The sequence below is a fragment of the Monomorium pharaonis genome, unplaced genomic scaffold (assembly GCF_013373865.1).
Source record: "Monomorium pharaonis isolate MP-MQ-018 unplaced genomic scaffold, ASM1337386v2 scaffold_496, whole genome shotgun sequence".
In the NCBI taxonomy this organism is placed as follows: Eukaryota; Metazoa; Arthropoda; class Insecta; order Hymenoptera; family Formicidae; genus Monomorium; species Monomorium pharaonis.
In genome coordinates, this window is record NW_023415798.1 from 41,905 (window position 1) to 57,278 (window position 15,374).

The following is a 15,374-nucleotide window of genomic DNA, read 5'->3' on the forward strand; positions in this document are numbered from 1 at the left end:
TTGCACCATTACGTTGTCCCATGTTCCGTATGCGTCGGAATAATGCGCTCCGGTACAGCGGCCGGAGGGTGGAATGTGTCCTGCCAACAAAGCTGATCTCCGATTTGTTGTATTTCTTGAGATCATATCGAAGAGAGTGTTGGCTATTGTGATGGTGCCCGTTTCATGTAACTTTTTGCAGGCTGCGGCACCGATTTCTAGAATGTATTCTCGCCTTCCATTCGTGACAAGTGATATGTGCGAGAACATTCCGCAATCGTATATAGTACGATCGACTTCTACTTTGCATTGAAGAACGGTGGCTTTGTCGTATTCAGATAATTGCATTAATTGTACGTAAACCTCTTCTTGTTTTGGTTCTATGTCATTCAATTGGCAATTTCCGATGTCGACGAGTGAGAGGGTAGTTATATTTAATCCTTCCCCTCCACAATCGTAAGCAAGCATAGCCGTGGCTACTGGGAGGACGAAGACGATCCAGGCGGGGAACATGTTGCAGCGTCGGCGTCTCTGATTGGTCTGGTGGCGGACCTTCCGCGTGGTGGGTTGTCCTTTCTCGAGACGAAGGTATCTTCGAGTGGTAGGGAGCCCCTTCCAAGGGCGTCTGCATCTTCGCGTGATGGAGAGCTCTCTCGTTGAGTAGTGGTGGGGATGGAAACAGGTTTTCCTCCTTTGAGTTTGTCTGCATGTACAATTCTAAATCTACGCGGACTTATTTCTAATTTAACATTATGATTATCTAGAATTTCGCAAATCTTATACGGACCGGTATATTGGTCGCCTAATTTATGAGTTGGTTCTTTTAAGAGATATACCTCGTCACCGGGCTCGAAATGTCTCGGCCTTACTCTTCTATCGTAATAGTTCTTTGATTTTCTTTTAGCCGATACGAGATTATCGTGCGCGGCTGTCTGAACGTCGCGCAATTTATTAAACAGGTTCGTCAGGTAATTAGCGTAACTCTCGTTGTCTAAATCTTCCGGCGGCGGTTCGCTCGTGGGCGTGCGAGCTATTTTACCGAAAACTAACTCGTGAGGGGTGTAACCGGTGCCCTCATGTACGCTCGTGTTATATGAAAAACTGGCTAGCGCTAAGTATTCATCCCAATTTTCTTTATTTTCGACTACCTGCTTAAGATACTCCCATAGCACATGGTGAGATCTTTCTACTGAGCCGTTTGCTTGAGGCCTGTACGCAGTGGTAGTATATTTATTTATTTTAAATTTACGCGCGACCGTTTTCATAAGTATACTGAGGAATTGCGTCCCTTGATCCGTCAAAATGGCTTTCGGAGCGCCAAATGTGCAAACAAAGTTTTCGATTAGAGCGTTTGTTACTTCCACGGCGCCGGCTCCTCGCAAAGGGATCGCTAACGAATATTTTGTTAAGAGATCTTGAATAGTAAATATATATATATTTCCGTTTCTAGACGGGGGTAACGGGCCCATTAAATCCATTGAGACTTTATCAAACGCGGCGTCTGGCGTGTCCGTTAATGTCATCGGTTGCTTTACTTTTCTACGCACTAATTTCTTGATCTGACAATTTCGGCATCTTTGAATAAAATTATTAATGTCAGATTTCATTCGCGGCCATTGAAAATTATATCTTATTCGCTTATAAGTTTTGGTGGTGCCCTTATGACCACCGATCGTAGAGCAGTGATTTTCGCGGATTATTTCTTCGCGTTGTTCCTCAGGGGGAATGCGAACTTGATTCGTGCATACCGTTATCGTAACGCGTGAGTCAGTGAATGTCGATTCGAGTAGACTGTAAATGCTCAGCCATTTGATATTGTCTAAATCTCCACGACATATAGAAAAACTGAATAAACCGAGCTCGTTTACGACGTCAAGTAAAGAAGATATGGTTTCGTTAAGAATTGTTCGATCGACGTTCCCTGGCATTCTCTCTTTTACGGCAAGCATTATCAAGTGTTTATGATTTTTACGAGGCAAAGGCCGGGCTCGCCCCAAAGTGAGCTTGTCTGTCTCAGGTAATAGATTTGTTTCTTTTAAGATTTTCGCTCCCCGATCGCAAGGGTCGCCTCTCTGCGTCGTAAAAATCACTAAATTATCATTTTGCGCGAGGAAATTGTCGCGCGTTACATTAATAATCGCTTCGCGTTGTTGCGTGGGCGGCGCAAATCGTCCTTTAAAAGAGTACGGTACGTCTGGACTGTCAAATAGTTCGTCCTCACTCTCTGTTTCATTTGCGTCGTCGCTCTCGCTTCCACTCGTTTCGCTACCTGTGTCGGTTGCGTCATCGCCTTCTTTTTCGCTCGCTTCGCTTTCTATTTCGCACGCTTGATATATCTCATTCTCACTCATACCCTCATGCATTACATCCATGCTTTCGTTTTCATTTTCGTACTCTATATTTACGTTTTCTTTTTGCTGTTCGTTCGTGTTTATTGATTTCGTTCGAGTGTTTTTGTACGTCTGTTTTTCGTCCGGGCGTCGGTCTGTCGGTCCCGTCGTTTTATTGTTTCCGCGTGAGGGTTTGTCGAAGATAGGTTCGTCGTCGGAGTCGAAGGCTTCGAGGGGTAGGACAGCCGTTGTGTCTTGTATATCTCGTTTTATGACAGGGTTACGAGATAGGGCGTCGGCGTTTACGTTCGTTTTTCCTGCTTTGTATACAATTTCGAATTCGTATTCGGCGAGTTTTAATCTCCATCGCATGAGTCTCGACGTCGGATCTTTAACTGAATGCATCCATACTAGTGGTTTATGATCCGTCACGAGTTTAAATTTATTACCGTAGAGATATGGTCGGAAATAATGCGTACTGTATACAATCGCAAGTAATTCTTTTTCAATAGTTGAATAATTTTGTTCGGCTGTGTTTAATAATCGCGAGGTATAGGCGATAGGTAAATCTCTTCCTATATCGCCCTGACTCAATATTCCGCCTATTGCATATCCCGAAGCGTCAGTCGTTAGAATAAAAGGTTTAGTAAAATCGGGATGCTGTAACAAAGGCTCGGAACACAATTGCTTTCGGAGGGTCGTAAAAGCGATTTCTTGTGCCTGCTGCCAGGCAAAGGGTTCGTCTTTCTTTAAAAGATTCGTAAGAGGTTTCGCGACGCACGAGAAATTCGGAATGAATCTGCGATAATAACCGGCTAGACCTAAGAATTCTCTAATATTCTTAGTATTTTTCGGATGCGGAAAATGCATTACAGCCTCTATTTTCTTCGGGTCAGGCTTTACTCCATTTTCGTTTATTACGTGCCCTAAGTATGTTACTTCTTTTCTTAGAAATTCGCATTTATCGGGCTGTAATTTTAGATTCGCTTGTCTCAAACGCTCTGCCAGCTGATTAAATTTTTTCTTATGTTCTTTTAAGGAGCTCGCGTAAATCACGACGTCATCTAAGTATACGAATAATGTTATTCCTTGCAAACCGCTTAAAACGAGATCCATGAGTCTTTGAAACGTGGCTGGGGCGTTTTTCAGGCCGAAGGGCATTCTTTTGTATTCGTAGTGACCGAAGGGTGTGGAGAAAGCTGTTTTCGGCGCGTCGGATTCGTGCATTGGTATTTGGTGGAAACCTGAGGCTAAATCGAATACACTGAAATATTTAGCACTGCCCAGTTGATCGAGAATTTCTGTTATATTAGGCAAAGGATATGCGTCGCCCAAAGTTTTCTCATTTAAGGAGCGGAAATCAATCACAAGTCTCCATCGCTTGTTTCCTTTAGAATCTGCCTTTTTAGGCACGATCCACAGGGGGGAATTATAAGGCGAAGTAGAAGGTTTTATAACGTCGTTTTTCAAAAGTTCCCCCACTTGCCTGTCTATTTCGTCTTTATGAATCGGCGGATATCTGTATTGCTTTGTGTTGTGACGTCCCCGCCAAATAATAATTTTCTTTTTCTTTTCTTTTTCTTTCTATTTTTATTATTCATATTCTTAATTATATTATTATAATTAATCACATATTAATTAATTGTGCATTTATATAAAACTACCATTATTAATTCGCGAACAACACTACTATTATTAATTGTATTAATATTACATATTAATTAATTATGCATTATTTTCTATTTTTATTCTCGCGTACAATTATTGTAACGTTATTATTATTTTGCGTATAATTATATGAGTATTAAGTTGCGCCGAATATATTATTTTAAATACTACAATTCTATTATTAAGTTGTGTATGTTTTTACTATTAATATTTGTATGTAACAACTAATTTGCGCATAACCCTAGCATTGTTAAGTTCTATATTATCTTATTAGCATAATTCCGCAATATGCGCGCGCTCATAGAGTATATTAATCCTTATGTATGCGTTTCTAGCATAAGTATGCGACAATAGAATAGGAAATCGTAAGAGCGACAAAGAAAGAAACAGCGACTGTACTGCGTCTCTACTCCCACTACTATTCCTCCTGCACACGGCGTCCGTATTCCCACCATTTCTACTTCTCGCATACGGCGTCCGTACTCCCACTATTACTATCTCTCGCATCTGTATTCCCACTACCACTATTTTGTAACACTCTGCTAATCCACTACACCCCCACCCTTACTGGTGCATCCCCAAAACAGCGAAACCTCGTGCTCGAGCGTTACGCAACGAGCCGCCGAAAAAGAGACGAGGGTGGGATATGCACGAGGAAGGGTTATGCAACGATATATATTCTTATGCAAGAGGACCAGAGCCTCAGATTTAGATTGTGGAAAGAGCAGATCAGACTTAGAACAGAGTGTCTCAATCCTTCTATTTCTTCCATTTCAAATTTAGATTATTTCCATTTCCAACTTAGAATATTTCCATTTCAACCTTAGATTATTTCCATTTCCAACTTAGAATATTTCTATTTCAAACTTAGATTATTTCCATTTCAAACTTAGAATATTTACCATTTCGAACTTAGAATATTTTCATTCTTTACTATTTCGAACTTAGAATATTTTCATTCTTTACTATTTCGAACTTAGAATATTTCTATTACAAACTTAGAATATTTTCATTCTTTGCCTTAGAATACTTCCATTCCGAACTTAGAATATTACTTTTGCGTATGTTTAGAATATTTACTAGCGATCACTGATAATAACCGACGTTTTTATATTCAAATACTAATAACACCGCGCTGTAAATCCTGTGTTTCAATAATTTAATTGTAAATTTAAGATCGTAAATATACTGAATATTTAGTGAAACTCGTATTTCCTTTTATTCCAACAATTACCTCTCCTCTCATTCGAATTCGTGATGAACATAATCTTGGATATTATAAAACAAATTAATTTCAAGTCTTTACTCGAATATACTCTCGATTAATCAGAGACTGTGAGTAAGAGCCATCGGTGCGGCTGACCCGCACGGTCTGCGACGACTGTTTCAGTCCTGATTTATCGTAGGTTCATTGTTGCCATTTTAAAATAAGTACGAATTATTATTCTCTTCGCTATCATAAAAATATTTTCATCACGAATGCCGAAACAGCGACGTGGCGGACGTAAATATCAAGTTCGCAGAGTCAAAGCACAATTATACCAGACATTACCTACTCACGGATTTCTCCACTACCTCGGTGTAGAAGGAGATTACGCGGTCGCGGATAAAACCGAAGCGCTCTCATCCTTGCCAGTTAGAGTCAGTGATTACAAATTAGTGCCTATCATTTTCCACGTGCCTCGCATCAGGCCGTCAGACATTCCTGCCGAAGACCCGCGCTTTGCTGCCTACACCACTCGCCCATCGACAGAGAAGGACGTCCCTGAGCACATTCCGTACAAGCTAGTACGAATCTCCGTTGGGAAGCGACCTGTCGACGTGACGCATATTTCTAAGGAGGATCCAAGGTACGAGTTCTACGCATCCAAAAATAGGGTAAGTGCCTGGATAAATTCTCAATACCGGACAGTGAATTCGGAGTGCCTAGAATCTCGCGAAGAATAGGTCTCGCCATCTTTACGCGGCCACGTGGCTGAGCGTGCCTCGCGCCATTTTGTACGCCGCGCAACGACGCCGTCGCATCGCTCCGGCTCCCCCACTACCGCCGCTGCAGAAAGCCGCCTACTCGAGTCAAACGTCTCCCCTCTACTCAGCGCCGTGATTTCTCTAACCGCCGTAAAATTTAATATTTAATATGCGCCTCGCACAGATATCATGGGCGTGATTAATCGCGTTTCCCCGCGAAAGTACGAAATTCCTCTTCGTTCACGTGGAATCACAAACGAGATAATTTCGTGCAATAAAGTTTTCCTTTTTCGAAATCGCCTTAATAATTCAATTATCTGTCACGATTGCATCGGCGATCAATCGGACCCTAGCAATTACAACGAAGAAATCCGTCACTATATCCACTGCGGTACTAGTCCTATATATGAAGAGTGCTCCGAATGCTGCGTAATCTTAAATACTACTGTCTCATACGACAATTGCAGCGATTGCACCGCGAAATTTGAGTCGTTCATAATACCTGCCCTTTCCGCGCGTTATCACACCCCTTTTTATAATATTCCGATTACCGTAACCGTCGCACGGTCTATATCTCCATATCGTTTTTCCGATTCTGACGAGGACACCGAGTAAAGAAAGAACGAGCGAGTTATGTGTCCTCCGCGTTCGCTTTATTCTCCGGCGACCTTCAACCCGAACGCACGTTCAGCCCTTTATCACGCATGGATCGCGTCTGCTAGATGTTCTGTCTCGCGAATTTACCAACACCGCCGTGACGTAGAACATATAATCTGTTCCGCGTGTTATATCCGCGCCTCTTGGGAAGTCCGCTCATCCTACGTTTTGAAACGAAGACACGCCGTTCATATCGGATTTACTCAATGCTACGACGCGTGCATCTCCTGCTCAACGCGTTTAACAATCTTTAGACTCCTCGATGAATGTCTTATCTGCAACGACATTTTAAGCGATTTTATACAATACCTAAATCTAACGGGAGACGATCCGTACAATTCGGAACGACCCACGTTAATCGCGATTTCACAGACAGACGTAAACTCCTCCGAATAAACGTCGCGAATAAGTTTTTTTTTTGTTTTTTTTTTGTTTTATCGTGAAAATTTCCCGAATTTGCCTGCCACTACTTAAATTCCAGAGGAACGGTGGACCGCTCGACTCTGTTCCTCTAACCTTTTTCCCCCTCTTCTCCGGCTACGGGAGAATATCGGCAACGCCGCCCCTCCCGCGCGCCCGGGACGTAACATTTTTGGTGACAGCGGTGGGATAGAACAAACTCTGTGAGGTACGCGTTTTCCTCACCCCTACTCCCTCCGCGACTTTAAACGTTTATCTCTGTTTCTTAAAGTTTTCATTATCGCTCGCGTAATAAATATTTGAAAATGACTACGCGCAGTAAAAAGACGCCTGAAACTGCCGCCGAACCGGCAGACGCGCCTGCACAATCTATAGCCAACAAAGAATATGAGTTGGAACGAATCGAAAGATCTATGGTCGAACGAGATGCTCGGCTACAGAAATTAGAGCAGACCCTGCGCCTACAGTCAAACGAACTGGAAACAGAAAGACTGAGATTCGAGAAGGAACGCGCTGAGGCCGACAGAAGAATGGCCGCCCGCGAAAAGGAAATCGCTTCGCGCGAACGAGAATACTCTAATAAATGGGTAGACACGCAGCAATCTTTGCCGCCCGGGCCCTCTCAGCGCCTTAATCCCTGCGAAGCAGTGCCCACGACGTACTCGTTACTCGACACGCCCCCTCTCCTGCCTCCTTACGGCAATTCTACTATTCCGACGCCTAAAGTGTCGTTTCGCGAAGCGACGGAATCCGTCCCTTACTTTGACGGATATAATATTCCATTAGCGAGATTTACTCGAGCTTGTCGACGCGCACGTGAAATCATACCCCCGTCCGCCGAACGAAACCTAACAAAATTATTAATTAATAAACTCGGCAGACGAGCATATTACGCCGTGGAAGACGAGCCATGCGACACGGTGACTCAGCTAATCGATTTATTAACAGGAGCTTTCGGTTCGTCAAAAACGCTAGATCAGTATCGAGGCGAATTAAGCACGGTCTATTTAAAACCGCTGGAACATATTATTGATTATATTAGTCGAGTGAAAGATCTCCGCACTAATATTCTCGACGCGGAACGCCGAACGAAAGGATATCTCGATCCCCGCTTCGTCGAAGAAATAGACGGTCTGACCGCGAGATCGTTCTGCGAGGGCTTACCTCTCGATTATAGACTGCAGCTCAAATCTGACGCTTATCATTCATACGCAGACGCCTTTTCCGCCGCGAAAGTCATCGCTAAACGTCTGGAACTAGATAAACAACGATACGATCCGCGCTGTCAGGAAGCTCGCCATACGGAGCAACGCCGCATGGCGCCCATCGGAGTCCCCTCTACGCCGCGATTTAATCAGCAGCCTTATCGTCACGATTCCCCGGACCGAGACAGAAGGAACTTACCTGTCTCCCCTCGTAATAACCATAATAACAACTTCGCCCCGCGTAACAATTACAATAATCTTAACGATTTCTCTCCGCGCAATAATTACAACAATAGAAGCTACGCTCCGCGTAATAATCAAAACGATACTAGAGATTATTCCCCACGTAGTAACTACTTCTCGCGCAGTAACTACGATAATACAGCCAGAAATTATTCTTGGCGTAACAATCACGATAATTTCCCTCCGCGCGATAACCATAATAATTCGAATCCTCGTAACGATCGAATTAATACATCGAGACCAATCGAAAGCGCGCCTCGTGACGCATCAAGTAAAATTTGTAAATACTGCAAACATCCCGGTCATGAGATCGACGAATGCCGGAAAAGGCAGTATAATAATTCGCGAAGAATCGAGTCGGGAAACGCAACAAGTCCGTCGGGACCACGGGACGCGAACCGCGCGGACAACAGGAATACGCGTCCGATAAATGCAATCGAGGCGGAAACGAACGAACAGTCGCAGTCTTAAATCCAGATAGATTTCCTCACGCGCCAACAGTAACTATTTCGGCTACCGGATTATTGAGCGATATCGATTTTATGGTAGATACGGGCGCAGCTCCTAATATAATAAAAAAACGTAGCATACACCCCGATACTCCTATCTCCACGCTGGAACCGCTCTACCTTAGCGGCATTACGAGCGGTCGCGTCGAGACTCTCGGGTCTATTGAAATAATGTACGAAGGTTATCCCGTAACCCTCCACGTGGTGCCAGACAATTTTCCAATCGCGCAAGAAGGCATCTTAGGATCGGACTTTCTGCGTGACGCTTCAAATATAAACTTTCTCGAAAAATACGTGGAGTGGCAGGGAACAAAAATTCCATTCACCTCCCGCGAGCGAATAGTAATTCCCGCGAGATCTCAGGCTACATTCTACCTTAGGGTTAAGAATCCAGCCGTCAAAATCGGATACGTCCCGCGACTTAGCGTCTGCGACGGCGTATACCTCGGTGACGCATTAGTCACAAATAGAGAAGGAAAGGCATACGTAGGCGTGGTAAATGCGAGCGAGCAAGACAGAGAACTCGTTGTGCCCGATATAGAACTGCAGGAAATCTCAGAAATTTCTTCTCGTGGGCCTACGAAAAATATAAAAAATGAAATTAATGCTACGATAAACGCTGTGACGTACAATACAAAAGCCGATAGAATTCAAAAAGTCCGCGAATTACTCCGCCTGAGTCATTTGAATGAAGAAGAGGCGGTGCATGTAGACGAATTAATCGAGAAAAATGGCGATCTATTCCAGCTGCCCGACGAGCCTTTAAGCCATACTACCGTAATCGAGCATAAAATAACGACGACGGACGAACAGCCGATTAACACAAAGCAATACAGATATCCGCCGATTCATAAAGACGAAATAGACAGGCAAGTGGGGGAACTTTTGAAAAACGACGTTATAAAACCTTCTACTTCGCCTTATAATTCCCCCCTGTGGATCGTGCCTAAAAAGGCAGATTCTAAAGGAAACAAGCGATGGAGACTTGTGATTGATTTCCGCTCCTTAAATGAGAAAACTTTGGGCGACGCATATCCTTTGCCTAATATAACAGAAATTCTCGATCAACTGGGCAGTGCTAAATATTTCAGTGTATTCGATTTAGCCTCAGGTTTCCACCAAATACCAATGCACGAATCCGACGCGCCGAAAACAGCTTTCTCCACACCCTTCGGTCACTACGAATACAAAAGAATGCCCTTCGGCCTGAAAAACGCCCCAGCCACGTTTCAAAGACTCATGGATCTCGTTTTAAGCGGTTTGCAAGGAATAACATTATTCGTATACTTAGATGACGTCGTGATTTACGCGAGCTCCTTAAAAGAACATAAGAAAAAATTTAATCAGCTGGCAGAGCGTTTGAGACAAGCGAATCTAAAATTACAGCCCGATAAATGCGAATTTCTAAGAAAAGAAGTAACATACTTAGGGCACGTAATAAACGAAAATGGAGTAAAGCCTGACCCGAAGAAAATAGAGGCTGTAATGCATTTTCCGCATCCGAAAAATACTAAGAATATTAGAGAATTCTTAGGTCTAGCCGGTTATTATCGCAGATTCATTCCGAATTTCTCGTGCGTCGCGAAACCTCTTACGAATCTTTTAAAGAAAGACGAACCCTTTGCCTGGCAGCAGGCACAAGAAATCGCTTTTACGACCCTCCGAAAGCAATTGTGTTCCGAGCCTTTGTTACAGCATCCCGATTTTACTAAACCTTTTATTCTAACGACTGACGCTTCGGGATATGCAATAGGCGGAATATTGAGTCAGGGCGATATAGGAAGAGATTTACCTATCGCCTATACCTCGCGATTATTAAACACAGCCGAACAAAATTATTCAACTATTGAAAAAGAATTACTTGCGATTGTATACAGTACGCATTATTTCCGACCATATCTCTACGGTAATAAATTTAAACTCGTGACGGATCATAAACCACTAGTATGGATGCATTCAGTTAAAGATCCGACGTCGAGACTCATGCGATGGAGATTAAAACTCGCCGAATACGAATTCGAAATTGTATACAAAGCAGGAAAAACGAACGTAAACGCCGACGCCCTATCTCGTAACCCTGTCATAAAACGAGATATACAAGACACAACGGCTGTCCTACCCCTCGAAGCCTTCGACTCCGACGACGAACCTATCTTCGACAAACCCTCACGCGGAAACAATAAAACGACGGGACCGACAGACCGACGCCCGGACGAAAAACAGACGTACAAAAACACTCGAACGAAATCAATAAACACGAACGAACAGCAAAAAGAAAACGTAAATATAGAGTACGAAAATGAAAACGAAAGCATGGATGTAATGCATGAGGGTATGAGTGAGAATGAGATATATCAAGCGTGCGAAATAGAAAGCGAAGCGAGCGAAAAAGAAGGCGATGACGCAACCGACACAGGTAGCGAAACGAGTGGAAGCGAGAGCGACGACGCAAATGAAACAGAGAGTGAGGACGAACTATTTGACAGTCCAGACGTACCGTACTCTTTTAAAGGACGATTTGCGCCGCCCACGCAACAACGCGAAGCGATTATTAATGTAACGCGCGACAATTTCCTCGCGCAAAATGATAATTTAGTGATTTTTACGACGCAGAGAGGCGACCCTTGCGATCGGGGAGCGAAAATCTTAAAAGAAACAAATCTATTACCTGAGACAGACAAGCTCACTTTGGGGCGAGCCCGGCCTTTGCCTCGTAAAAATCATAAACACTTGATAATGCTTGCCGTAAAAGAGAGAATGCCAGGGAACGTCGATCGAACAATTCTTAACGAAACCATATCTTCTTTACTTGACGTCGTAAACGAGCTCGGTTTATTCAGTTTTTCTATATGTCGTGGAGATTTAGACAATATCAAATGGCTGAGCATTTACAGTCTACTCGAATCGACATTCACTGACTCACGCGTTACGATAACGGTATGCACGAATCAAGTTCGCATTCCCCCTGAGGAACAACGCGAAGAAATAATCCGCGAAAATCACTGCTCTACGATCGGTGGTCATAAGGGCACCACCAAAACTTATAAGCGAATAAGATATAATTTTCAATGGCCGCGAATGAAATCTGACATTAATAATTTTATTCAAAGATGCCGAAATTGTCAGATCAAGAAATTAGTGCGTAGAAAAGTAAAGCAACCGATGACATTAACGGACACGCCAGACGCCGCGTTTGATAAAGTCTCAATGGATTTAATGGGCCCGTTACCCCCGTCTAGAAACGGAAATATATATATATTTACTATTCAAGATCTCTTAACAAAATATTCGTTAGCGATCCCTTTGCGAGGAGCCGGCGCCGTGGAAGTAACAAACGCTCTAATCGAAAACTTTGTTTGCACATTTGGCGCTCCGAAAGCCATTTTGACGGATCAAGGGACGCAATTCCTCAGTATACTTATGAAAACGGTCGCGCGTAAATTTAAAATAAATAAATATACTACCACTGCGTACAGGCCTCAAGCAAACGGCTCAGTAGAAAGATCTCACCATGTGCTATGGGAGTATCTTAAGCAGGTAGTCGAAAATAAAGAAAATTGGGATGAATACTTAGCGCTAGCCAGTTTTTCATATAACACGAGCGTACATGAGGGCACCGGTTACACCCCTCACGAGTTAGTTTTCGGTAAAATAGCTCGCACGCCCACGAGCGAACCGCCGCCGGAAGATTTAGACAACGAGAGTTACGCTAATTACCTGACGAACCTGTTTAATAAATTGCGCGACGTTCAGACAGCCGCGCACGATAATCTCGTATCGGCTAAAAGAAAATCAAAGAACTATTACGATAGAAGAGTAAGGCCGAGACATTTCGAGCCCGGTGACGAGGTATATCTCTTAAAAGAACCAACTCATAAATTAGGCGACCAATATACCGGTCCGTATAAGATTTGCGAAATTCTAGATAATCATAATGTTAAATTAGAAATAAGTCCGCGTAGATTTAGAATTGTACATGCAGACAAACTCAAAGGAGGAAAACCTGTTTCCATCCCCACCACTACTCAACGAGAGAGCTCTCCATCACGCGAAGATGCAGACGCCCTTGGAAGGGGCTCCCTACCACTCGAAGATACCTTCGTCTCGAGAAAGGACAACCCACCACGCGGAAGGTCCGCCACCAGACCAATCAGAGACGCCGACGCTGCAACATGTTCCCCGCCTGGATCGTCTTCGTCCTCCCAGTAGCCACGGCTATGCTTGCTTACGATTGTGGAGGGGAAGGATTAAATATAACTACCCTCTCACTCGTCGACATCGGAAATTGCCAATTGAATGACATAGAACCAAAACAAGAAGAGGTTTACGTACAATTAATGCAATTATCTGAATACGACAAAGCCACCGTTCTTCAATGCAAAGTAGAAGTCGATCGTACTATATACGATTGCGGAATGTTCTCGCACATATCACTTGTCACGAATGGAAGGCGAGAATACATTCTAGAAATCGGTGCCGCAGCCTGCAAAAAGTTACATGAAACGGGCACCATCACAATAGCCAACACTCTCTTCGATATGATCTCAAGAAATACAACAAATCGGAGATCAGCTTTGTTGGCAGGACACATTCCACCCTCCGGCCGCTGTACCGGAGCGCATTATTCCGACGCATACGGAACATGGGACAACGTAATGGTGCAAGCATCTGTGAAAATCACTCTCAGAGAAATGCAGGCGTCGATTCAAAGGTCAACGGGATTTATTACGCTGCCCGACGGCACACGATGTCCGATAACGGAAGGAAATTGCCTCGATGCTGAAGGAGCTGAGAACTATTGGCCGGTACTTCCGCTTGACACGTGCCACTTCGACCAATATGACGTACTGTACGAGGGACGCGCAGCAAAATTAACGCCTAAAGAAGGACAAACACTGCCTGTGGTATATACAGTAACGAAATCGATTTTATTTTCGTTAACGAAAACTGCCGAGAAGAATGTTTGCGGATACAACCTCATTCAGACAGAGCATCCGAAACTATTTCTTCTGGAAACCGAGAAAGGGCGAACATTCAAAACACGTGGAAAAATATCCGTCGACAATCTGGATATTTTTACTTACGTAAACTCAAAGTTTGTGTACGTAGAAAGACATATACAAACTCAGCTTACACAACTATACAGAGACATTATGGAACAAAAATGCGCCTTGGAGAAGCAAATTTTACAAAACGCGCTCTCACTAGCCACCATCGCCCCCGATGAAATGGCGGCAAGAATCATGAAGGCCCCAGGATATACAGCAGTCACTGCCGGAGAAGTCATACATTTAATAAAATGTGTGCCTGTGAGCTGTAGTGTACGACCTACAAAGGAATGTTACAATGAACTTCCCGTTATACATGGAAACGGATCGTACTTCCTCTCGCCAAGGACCAAGATTCTAATAAGAAATGGCACGCCGAGAAACTGCAATGGTCCACTGCCAATCATGTACAATATATACGGAAGGTGGTATCGCGCAACGCCAAAAATGATGGAGACCCTCCCACCGCCGACGATACAGCCTCTTACACATCCGACATGGAAATACGTCAGCCCATCCGATTTAGCGACAAGCGGCATATATACAAGCGAAGATCTCGACCGCCTGAGGACGCATATAATGTTCCCCGTGGAAAGACCCGCCATGCTGAACACAATAGCACACGGAGCCATGGGAGGAACCGTTCCAGCCGGAAGTATTTCCATGTTAAATCTGCTTGACGAAGCCTCGCTCGATAAAATCGCCGAATCAGCGGGCGCAAAATTATGGAAAGGATTTATTACCTTTGGATCCGCCAGCGCAGGAGTGCTCGCGATTTTCATAATCATCAGATTGATAAAGCTGATTGTCGACACGCTCATCCATGGATATGCTCTACACTCGGTATATGGATGGAGCATGCACCTGCTGGGAGCCGTCTGGAGTTCAGTAACGCACCTGTTGCTACACCTGGGTGGACGAACGGAGAGACCTACAGACGGGAATGAAGAAAGAGACTCTGCAACCATTCCCCTTTCAACGTCAGAAAATCATCGCCCCGCCCCCAGTGCAGTGAACGTGCCAACGCTAAGTGAAAATATGAGCGATAAAAACTCATTCCAATATTCGTATAAGGACTTGCGAAAATATTTAGACAATAATCAACCTAACGCCGAAGCGCCGTAAAATGCTGACCAGCGGGTCAACATTTTTATTTTAGGGGGGAGGTGTGACGTCCCCGCCAAATAATAATTTTCTTTTTCTTTTCTTTTTCTTTCTATTTTTATTATTCATATTCTTAATTATATTATTATAATTAATCACATATTAATTAATTGTGCATTTATATAAAACTACCATTATTAATTCGCGAACAACACTACTATTATTAATTGTATTAATATTACA

The 15,374-nt window shown here is 43.6% G+C and overlaps 1 protein-coding gene across 1 annotated transcript; it reads right to left on the reverse strand.

Annotated features, from left to right (window-relative positions):
- Window positions 1–376: 376 nt before the first annotated feature.
- LOC118648534 lies at window positions 377–4,484 on the reverse strand. Its single transcript, XM_036294855.1, has 2 exons — window positions 4,377–4,484; window positions 377–3,878 (listed from the first exon to the last, which is right to left on the reverse strand). Exons 1-2 carry the CDS (start codon window positions 4,482–4,484, stop codon window positions 456–458), a joined length of 3,531 nt encoding a protein of 1,176 aa, XP_036150748.1. The 3' UTR covers window positions 377–455.
- Window positions 4,485–15,374: the final 10,890 nt, after the last annotated feature.

Excerpts from the sequence above, each read along its gene's own strand:
- LOC118648534 (XM_036294855.1), bottom strand. The coding sequence starts at position 4,484 with ATGCGAGAGATAGTAATAGTGGGAGTACGGACGCCGTATGCGAGAAGT. Across the intron at positions 3,879-4,376 it reads GTAGTGGGAGTAGAGACGCA|AAAAAGAAAATTATTATTTG; the intron begins GTACAGTCGCTG and ends GAAAAAGAAAAG.